The 9,088-nt window shown below is 36.6% G+C and overlaps 1 protein-coding gene across 1 annotated transcript in view; it reads right to left on the reverse strand.

Moving 5' to 3' along the window:
- TPO (thyroid peroxidase) overlaps positions 1-9,088 on the reverse strand; it is a gene marked incomplete at its 3' end in the record, with an annotated part of 77,458 nt that overhangs the window by 62,771 nt on the left and 5,599 nt on the right. The window contains exon 3 of the mRNA XM_010131844.1: positions 7,141-7,240. Coding sequence (XP_010130146.1) covers positions 7,141-7,240 — 100 coding nt within the window. The remainder of the gene's footprint in view (positions 1-7,140; positions 7,241-9,088) is intronic.

Here is a 9,088-nt window from a genome sequence, read left to right on the forward strand (position 1 = left end):
TAGGGCCCTCAGCAGCAGGAGTGGTGATGGCTCTGGATAGGCCACAAAAGAGTCAAGGATGTATTTAGAGAGAAACACAAAGCAATGATGCAACTGAACGGGAAGGTGCTCCAAAGGACCTCTCACATTTTGAAAATGTTACAGTAATACAATCTGAAGTCTGACTTTCCTACTCTGTATAAGTACGTAGCCCTCAGTACAACATAAATGGCTTAGTTTGATACCATTAGAAAATACTAGAACTTAAAAAAAGATAGCCTCTAGTAGACTTTTCAAGTGCATCAAGTGTGCTTATTTTCTTATTCTTCTATTCATAATGCAACTACTTCTGCTCACACTTTCACAGAGATTTTTCTATATTCTTAATTGAATTTCAAACACACCACTGAAGCACACTTCTAGTGGGCCTAATCTATTTGACCTGAAACGTCAAAGGGTAGATTCACAGATAAACAACCATAGGTAACCAAGACATTGCAGCTTAATGACTTCCTCTCATCAGCTGAGGCACAGAAATCTTCTGTATACATATTCCCAGTCTGCTGCAGATACCAAATGAAACATGCTCAGTAGACAGCTGTGAAGGTGTAGGAGTTCAAAGGGAATGAATAAAGCTCTAAGGATGTTTAGCGGCCTCAAGTCTGGTCTGCAATGTTGTCACCAACTACAGTTCACAGAGGAAATATAATTTTATCCTTATTACGAGATTAAATGAAAAAAGTATTGAGGGAATAGAAACGGCTAGTATGGCAACAAAAGGCATTAGAAGTACTTGGCTTTACAGAATTAGGATGACAAATGTTGTAATGAAACAAAAGAACATTTAAGGGTATTTTGAGATCTTAGTAAAACTAAAAAATTGAAGCATGAAACAAAGCAGCAAGGCAAACAAAACTCAGGAATTTTAATAACGGGACTAAGAAGTTAACCATGTAGGTTAGAATCACCAGGAACTCAGAATTTGGCGCTGTCGTAACAGCATTCTCACCTACTGTGTGGAGTGAGTTAATTGAAACTTCTTAGCACTTTGATCCAAAGGAAGCTGAAGGGCAAATTAAATACAAGTTTGGTTATGAATGTCCTTTTCCGTTCATCCTGCTATGAGTATCACAGTGGCAGGGAGAAATAAATCTGTAATAATGCTAAAAATGCTGAGAAGAATATCATTGACTGCCACAAAGAGCTGAAGCCCAGAGTTGTCTTTGACATTCAATTCTGCAGGTGTTTTGATATTACTAAATTTCCTACTTCTCTCTGATGGCATACATTTCCCCATTTGAGTTCTATGAAAATATCGGTGTATCTCAAACTCCAAGATACAGTATGTGCTAGTAAGTGCTGGGGCTTTTGTGGAAGGCATATGGAGAAGACTGCCACCTTTACTCTGAAAATTCTTGATAGCATTGAATATAGCCAGAGTACAAGACAAATGCAAATCATTACACTTCTCCAAGTCTTGTTGTGAAACATGTAAGGATCAGTTCTTTTCCAGTTTTATCCAATAATAAAATAATCTGACTAAACACACTGGTTCAGTAAAGGATTTCTACTTTAAAACACAGGGAAAGTGTTATCCCCAAACCCCATTAAATATTCATATTAACTCAGCTGGGGAATATTTGTCCAGCTTCGGTGCAAAAGGGAAACAGTGAGCTGATTATGTACTCTGCTTATGGATGTTGAGGGCAGTAATTTAGCTCAGTTCTGAATGTTAATCAAAGAGAGTGCTTAAAGATGCAGTAGAATGCCTCTACATTTTTTTTTACGAGTACCTTGATGTTCCAAGAGTCAGTATATCCCCTGGGACATAGAACCCATCTATGAATCAATACAACTTCTATTGAGTCATTATAGAAATATTTTCTACTAAGCATTAGGTCGTAACTACTAGCTAGAAAAAAAGGCTAAGGCTTTTTCTTTCCCCCTCTGCCTGTTTAAAAGAATGACAAACTTCTGCTTTACATTCTGTGCACTTCAGGATTGTTTTATTTTATTCTCATAATCCGCCAACGCTGCTCGTGATTGCTACTTTTTATTGTATTGGTATATAAATCTGACATTAATACTATCTATAGGAAATTGAGCTGTCAAAAACCTGCCGTATAGCACAAGAATATCTTGGCTAGTCAATGAAGAAAGATGACTGCCTTTTCTGAACACGTTTCAATCCACTTGTTTTAGGTATCTATTGCAGGAGAGAGTAAAGTACTCCCTAGAACTGCAGGTCTCTTTCCATCACTTACAGAGTTGAGATCAGATGATTAACACAGACTGGACACCTAATTTCTACATTAATTCATTAATAAACATCAAGCTGATAATTGAGAAAGAAAAACAGAGTTCTTCTTACATTTAATTTCTTTTCCCTGCTTACTTGCCTGGAAATCCTACAGATTTATGCAGCTGAGACCCCTCTGCATTCACAGGTGCAGCGGTGCACCAAGGGTATATTAGGGAATATTAGAAAAGAGTTTTTCTTCCCCCATGGGTTATTTAAAATTGTATATCTTTTCATCATTTTTCAGGTTAAGTCTCATTTAAATCACTAGGAGTGATTTTGGCTCAAGTCCATGGAATTTAATAACTGCAAATTTAATGAAAAGATTTTACTTGTAGAGTTTTTCTGGTTGAACCAGATTAAAATACATCTCCAATTCCATCTTGCATGCTACACAAATCCCTTTTGTACTTCCTAATAAATTTACTACAAAGTCTTTTACTTCACATATGATAATCTCTTCTCTACGTGCTTCAACACAAGAGTACCTAAAAACATTTTTTAAGTATAGCTTAAGAAACAAAATACATGATTACATAGAATCATCTGGTTGGAAGAGACCTTTAATGATATCTTTCACATTATTTTCTTTCTTATGAATATTTTCCTATGTAGCAGCTATAATTCAGTGAATAGTGATTTAAAGTAAGACAACTACACTGAAAGATGAATTTCTCAATGAAATTCCAAGTGTACGTTTATCTAGCATGGTAAAGGAGGTTTTTAAGACTGCATAGTCTGTCCATCCTCATCTGCTTCCATTTTTGCAGTGTTTTGGTCCATTTCCCATGCATTGTAAAGAGGGACAGAAATTACCACTGACTTCTCTTCTTCTCTCATGACAGCATGGAAGAAAGGGTTTCCTTTCTAATGTCCACCCTCTTGGCCCTCAAAAGCTTACTGGATGGCATAGGCAAACTATATTAAATTAATAATATATAAACTATAATATATAAACTATACCAAATGAATAATCAACTATAGCAGTCAACAAAAAGCAGAAACACTGCATTTTCCTTACACTCACCCCACTTGGAACACTGCGATAGAGGAATTATTATTAGAGCTTAGCCCTTCTCCCCCAGAAAATTCTTGTTTAAGCTTCAGACCTACTGGCTCAAGGGTAGAAATCACTTTGAAATACTTTTTCTAAGATCCTAGTGAGAAAAGAATTAAGTCAGATTTCCAGAACTTGAGCTTTGGATCAGCACAGCCTCAATATTACAATTCTATGCTTTATGATTATAAGCAAAAATAAAATATAGGTCAGATACAGGGGGTGAGGCTCTGCCCCCACCAAGTCAATGAGAATGTCTGGCAACGTATAAATTTATAACAAAAACTGTCAGGGCCTGTTTTCTATCCCTGAGGCCATCTGGCAGGGTCTGGCTACATTCTCTCTATTAAACGCTCTACTGTTTTAAACAGGGTAGCACAACCAAGCGACTCACTGGGAACAGTGAGCCGATGTGCACAGGATTTTTTCTGCAGATTTTAATCACCATAGAGCATAAAATGCAGGAAATTATTTTAACAAACGAACAGTATGATCAAGCCCAATGCCCAATTACATGCTGTACAACTTTTTAATTTATATGTCGCTGATGAGCCTTACTCTGATTTAAAATCAAGAATATTACCCATTTGCTCAAAATCATCTTTGTAAATGGGATTATTTTTATTTTAGCCTTTTAACCAAGCTTTGAGTTTCAGATAAAGACATAAAGGTAGCAAAGAGAATGGACACATAGGAACGATCCTGGTTTTACTCTGTTTCTAGTCATCAGTGGCTATCTTGATTTTGTGCTCAGGCACAATTGTCTAACTACATTTGTATGCTGCCTTCCCAGCCTGCTGTTTATGGCTCTGCTGTAGCAAATGCCTCCCTCCTCCCACCCCTTACTCAATTTTGGTACCACTCTGTCCCCAAGAAAATATAAAGGAAAACTACACAGAAATTAATAACAAGGTAGTAAGACTAAGGCTTAATAAACCACAAGTACACAACAAAGCTTATTAAAATTTGTTTTCTGTTTTGATTAACAATTAAATATTTGACATGCCAGCTGCCCAGTCTCCATAAAGCAACTGTCCTCTGCCTCAGTGTGCAATTCCTGAGGGGTGGGTGTGGAAGGTACCTACTCTCTGGCAGACAGATTTACTCTTTGTGAATCCTACTATTTTGAGGTCTTTACTGAGCTGAAAAGTGATGCAAATACTCAAGAACTTTGATGGGGAAAAATATATGCTTGCTATATGACACAGACTCTGAAGGCAATGATAAAATAATATGCCTTACTGGCAATTAAAAAATATAAACAAATGAACATAAGCAAACAAACAAATTGGAAGTGCAACATTTTCACATCTGAGGTATATGTTATCCTGTTAAGAGAATTACAAAGAAATGCAAGATGCTATGGAAGTTCTATATAACTATATATCAGCCGAGTAACTAGCAGTTCATTAGTTTTTCCCAGGCTCTGGGAACTTCCTCACAAGTTTAGTCCCTGCCTTGAGATTGTTGAAGAATGTGAAAGGAAGGAAAAAGCAAGTGAGCTAACAAGGATCTGCAGATTCCTCGTTAAAAATATGTTTGGAGTATTATTTCTAAAATACAACCCTAACATCCGGGGGTTGAATATAAGAAATTGTTCTCTAACATTCCTTGATATTGATTTCAACATAACAGAAGAAAACGACTGTCTTGCAAAAATGGTAGAGAACGTAGATCACCAAAATACTAAAAGAATTCAGAAAAAAATTCAGAGAAAACAGCAGAAAAATAGGAATGAAGGAATTCCATCATTCTTCATCCTACAGACTGTAATTTATAATTGTTTATGCTAATAACTGAGAATTGATTGCAAGATCACTATTCTAATGCTATAATTTGTGACTGTCAAAATCTCAGTAAATACAAAGAGCTGAAAATAAAATGGAAATCTAAAAATTAAATGAAACATTTTGAAGAAAAGCAAGTTTGCGAAACAGTTTTTTGGAAAACAAGTAAAATAAAATTGGGATAATATTTGTTTTTAAAAAGCCATAATGGCTATAAATATTTACTTATAATTAAGAAAAGTATTTCTCACCTTTGATAAATATTGTTTTAACAATTGTTAAGTATTGTTTTACTGTTGCAAACAACAGTAGAACCATAAACAACACTGGAATTGCAAATATTGTTCCTACTGTTCAAATCAACTTGTCTATGGATAACACCTGGCAACAGGTAATCATTGCGGTAGGAACAAATCACCCCCTTTAAGCACTTTATTTGTGCCTAAGCTTTAGGTGGACAGATAAGCATCCATTTAAAGTAAGTGTCTGAGGACTATTGCAGTCTGCCAAGCCAGTTAATTACCTTAAGACCTGCGAGGGGGAACTTCTCTGACTAAATTGAAGCACTGTAGTTATGTACAAACCCTCCTCACCTGAGAGCTTTTAAAGGCACCTACCTCTTTTCCTTAGGATACAGTAACTTTAGGCTTTTACTTTAGCAGCCACTTTACCAGCCTCCCAAAATTTAGGGAGGACTTTCATAAATTAACTCCATATTCATTGTATCTATTTAGGCTATTCTATTTAGGACATCCTTCTTGCTTTATTTTTTGATTCATTTTCTTGTAAAAAAAAAAAGTGCCTGATGCTGCCTCAAAACTGCTCTTGAGAACAACTGAGATTTCTATCAGAGAAACCTGCAATATTTGGTATTACTTTCAGAGAATATGTCCTAAGATTAAAGTTTTCCTTTTATATAATTTTTCAGTTGCAGGAAGATGTATATAAGAAGATGATTTCAGAAGGAAGGTTAGGAATGTATCAAAAATAGAACCATATTATTCCCTTCACAAGGACAAAACCCACTTCGCTTGTGTATAAGTCAGGGTTAGAGCTGTAAGGGGAAAAAAAAGGTAGATGGTCTGGAAAAATCATTATGTTTTTTAATATTCTCCTTATGCTGAAAGCATCCTCTTCAAAACAAAACAGTTATTAAAGAAGCTGTTCTCAACCATACAGAGCATCACATCAAATGACAGAGTCAGGGCAATTGATGAATGAACAAATGAATGATTCATGAAAACTTTATTAACAGATAAGAAAACCCTATGGAAAATTTTCTAAAAATGAGTGCCTATGGTTAGGCTTCTTAGCAGAGTCTAAATCTCTTCAGATGATCTACCACGATACTTAAATGCAAACTTAACATTACCTTGTGCCTACACTGGGCCTATATAACATGCTTAGACTCGAGTGTGTGCTTAAGTCTTTTCCTTGATCTGAAATAGATCAAGTGTTTTGCCAGAGCTAAACTCTCAGGCCTCATAAGAACTGGACTGCAGAACTATAATTTTTCAAACATATAGAGACAAGATAAAAGTTCAATTCATATGGCAGTTGATTTCAATAATTAGCTCTCTTCTACAGTGAAGGCTGTAGAAATTGTCTGTGTGCCCAGCACTTTTCAAAACAGACGTAGAGGCCAGATTTTGGACACACACTTTTAAAATGTCCTCCACTTTTCTATCTAATAAGGGTGAGTGTGTACGACCATGAGAGCAGGAATTAAAATGACACCACAAATATTACTGAATGAATATTCACTTGGAATTTTAGATTAATGCTGAAGATGACAAACTGATACAGTTTGACTTAATATTTTTTAACTCAGATTCAAAATGTTTAATGGATTGTGAAAACTCTCAACGTTACAGATAACAACTATAGACTTCTTATAAAATCACAAAGTTGCCATATTGTGCATGAAATAACTACTTTCTTTAAGAAAATACTTTATTTTCCATAGTCATGACACATAATACGGTATCAATTACTGTACATATACTTTCTTGCAATACTCTGACTGTCTATGAATACTGGATCCACAGATGCCACTTTTGCTGCTATAAAGGAGTGAATACAGTGTAAAACTGCTGTCAGATCCTGAAATTCAAGTTCCTGAAAGAGGAAGTAAGGGGGAAAAAAAGAGAGAAAATGTGAATTCATACTTGGGTTTATAAACATTTTACATAAACACAGAAGAGATTAGTCAGCAAACAGCAATGGACCTTAAATGAAAATTTGAATCTTAATAGGGAATTGTAAAGTTAAAAGCATTAAGAATAAAACATGTATATCCATACCTTGCTCACTGGCAGTGCTGCACGTCAATTTACTTTTCACTCTGTGCTACCTCATTGTTTACATTTTCTCAACTTGACAATGAAAGTCGTCAACTTGCAAGAACATTCAAATATCACAGCACATTTTAAAGAACTTGATAAGTTAAGGATATCTGGGGATGATGTGGTGTCATAGCCAGGGAGGGTGAGGAGGACACATACTTTGGCAGCTTCTGAATGAGAGTCAGGTAAGCAAGCTAGGAGGCCAGAATCAGGGTGGGAGCTAAGGTAAATTCACACTACAACCTGCAAATCGAAATATGGCTGGGTATGAAATTCATAGGCCTAATTCACAAAGAAAAGCAGAGCTGCTCCTAACCAGTTCTCAGATTCCCTTGACTTTTTATAACAAATTTAACGTTCTGTGCACAGGTTAAATTTCTTTTCCCTGGTCTCCCCAGGTATAAATGGACTGATATTCTGACACGATGACAACAAATATAATACGATACTTTTTTATGCCAGCAATTGAAGTTATAAGCAATTTAAACCAGATTACTATAATGCCATTTATATTGTTAAACCCATTCACATTAATCTTAGATTTCCTCCAAAATCAACTGAAATAACTCAAAAAATTTCACCTCAGCTTCTGGCGTTCAACATACTGACCAAATCCAGCCAAACTGAGAGAAGAGAGCCCTTCACAAAGCTTTCCATTTCTCTGCTCTGGCTTTACGCACTTCTAATCCATACATGTTTATCAAGACAAGCAGTCAGAGGTAACCTAGCACAGATTGTAGGCAGGATTTCAGAGTCCTCTACCAATGTTACGTGAAGAGTTTTGGGATAAGAAAAGAGCAAAGAAAGCAATGTCTTGTCACTGAGTCAGTCCTCTCCAATGCTCCTGCTACAGTCATCTTTTTTTTCTATCAGAGTTCAGAGTATAGATCAAAGTGCGGTAGTCCCTTCTGTGTATCTGAGAGAAGCTGTCAATCAGTTGTGAAAAACGTTTTGAATACTAATAATATGTTTTCGTTTCTAAAAAAAGTTAATCTACATACAATTGAAAGAGAGGCAGTATTGCTAAACCTATGTTTTATGTGAAGACAACACTTTTCTACAGTTAATGCTGCAGGTCCCTCAGTCAGGGGGATTATTTTCAAGAGTGGTGCTAGTTTTGAAAGTTGTCATAGAGTTGGTAGCCAAATAGGTTGCATGTAAACACTCTTCATGCTGTTTACCAGCCGTGTTCTTTCATGTCTTTTATTATACGTGAGCATGAGTGATCATCTGGGATCAAAAAAGAGAAGCAGAGCTCTGGAGGCATCTTCTTGCAGGGTTCGGTTAGATGTGGTCGGCTATGGCAGCATATCAGAGAGACAGGGTTCACCCGAGGACTCATGCACCAGAAACTCCCAGAAATGCAGCTTATCACAGTAGTACTGACTTAGGAGACCCCTAATGGGGGTATGGCTGTGGTGCTTCGTGCTAGAAGGATGTCTGATGTCTGCCCTGGCTGCCTTCACAATCCTGAAGCTGGCTAGTCAGGTGCAGACACTGAGGAATTCAAAGCAGAAGTTGGGGTACAGATTTGTGCAAGCTCGGGATAGAGGTTGCTCAGAGAACTAGTGTTCTGGTGGCGGATATAGCTTGCATGCAGATTGTCACAGGGGAAAGGAAA

Source organism: Buceros rhinoceros, unplaced genomic scaffold, assembly GCF_000710305.1.
Source record: "Buceros rhinoceros silvestris isolate BGI_N320 unplaced genomic scaffold, ASM71030v1 scaffold5280, whole genome shotgun sequence".
In the NCBI taxonomy this organism is placed as follows: Eukaryota; Metazoa; Chordata; class Aves; order Bucerotiformes; family Bucerotidae; genus Buceros; species Buceros rhinoceros.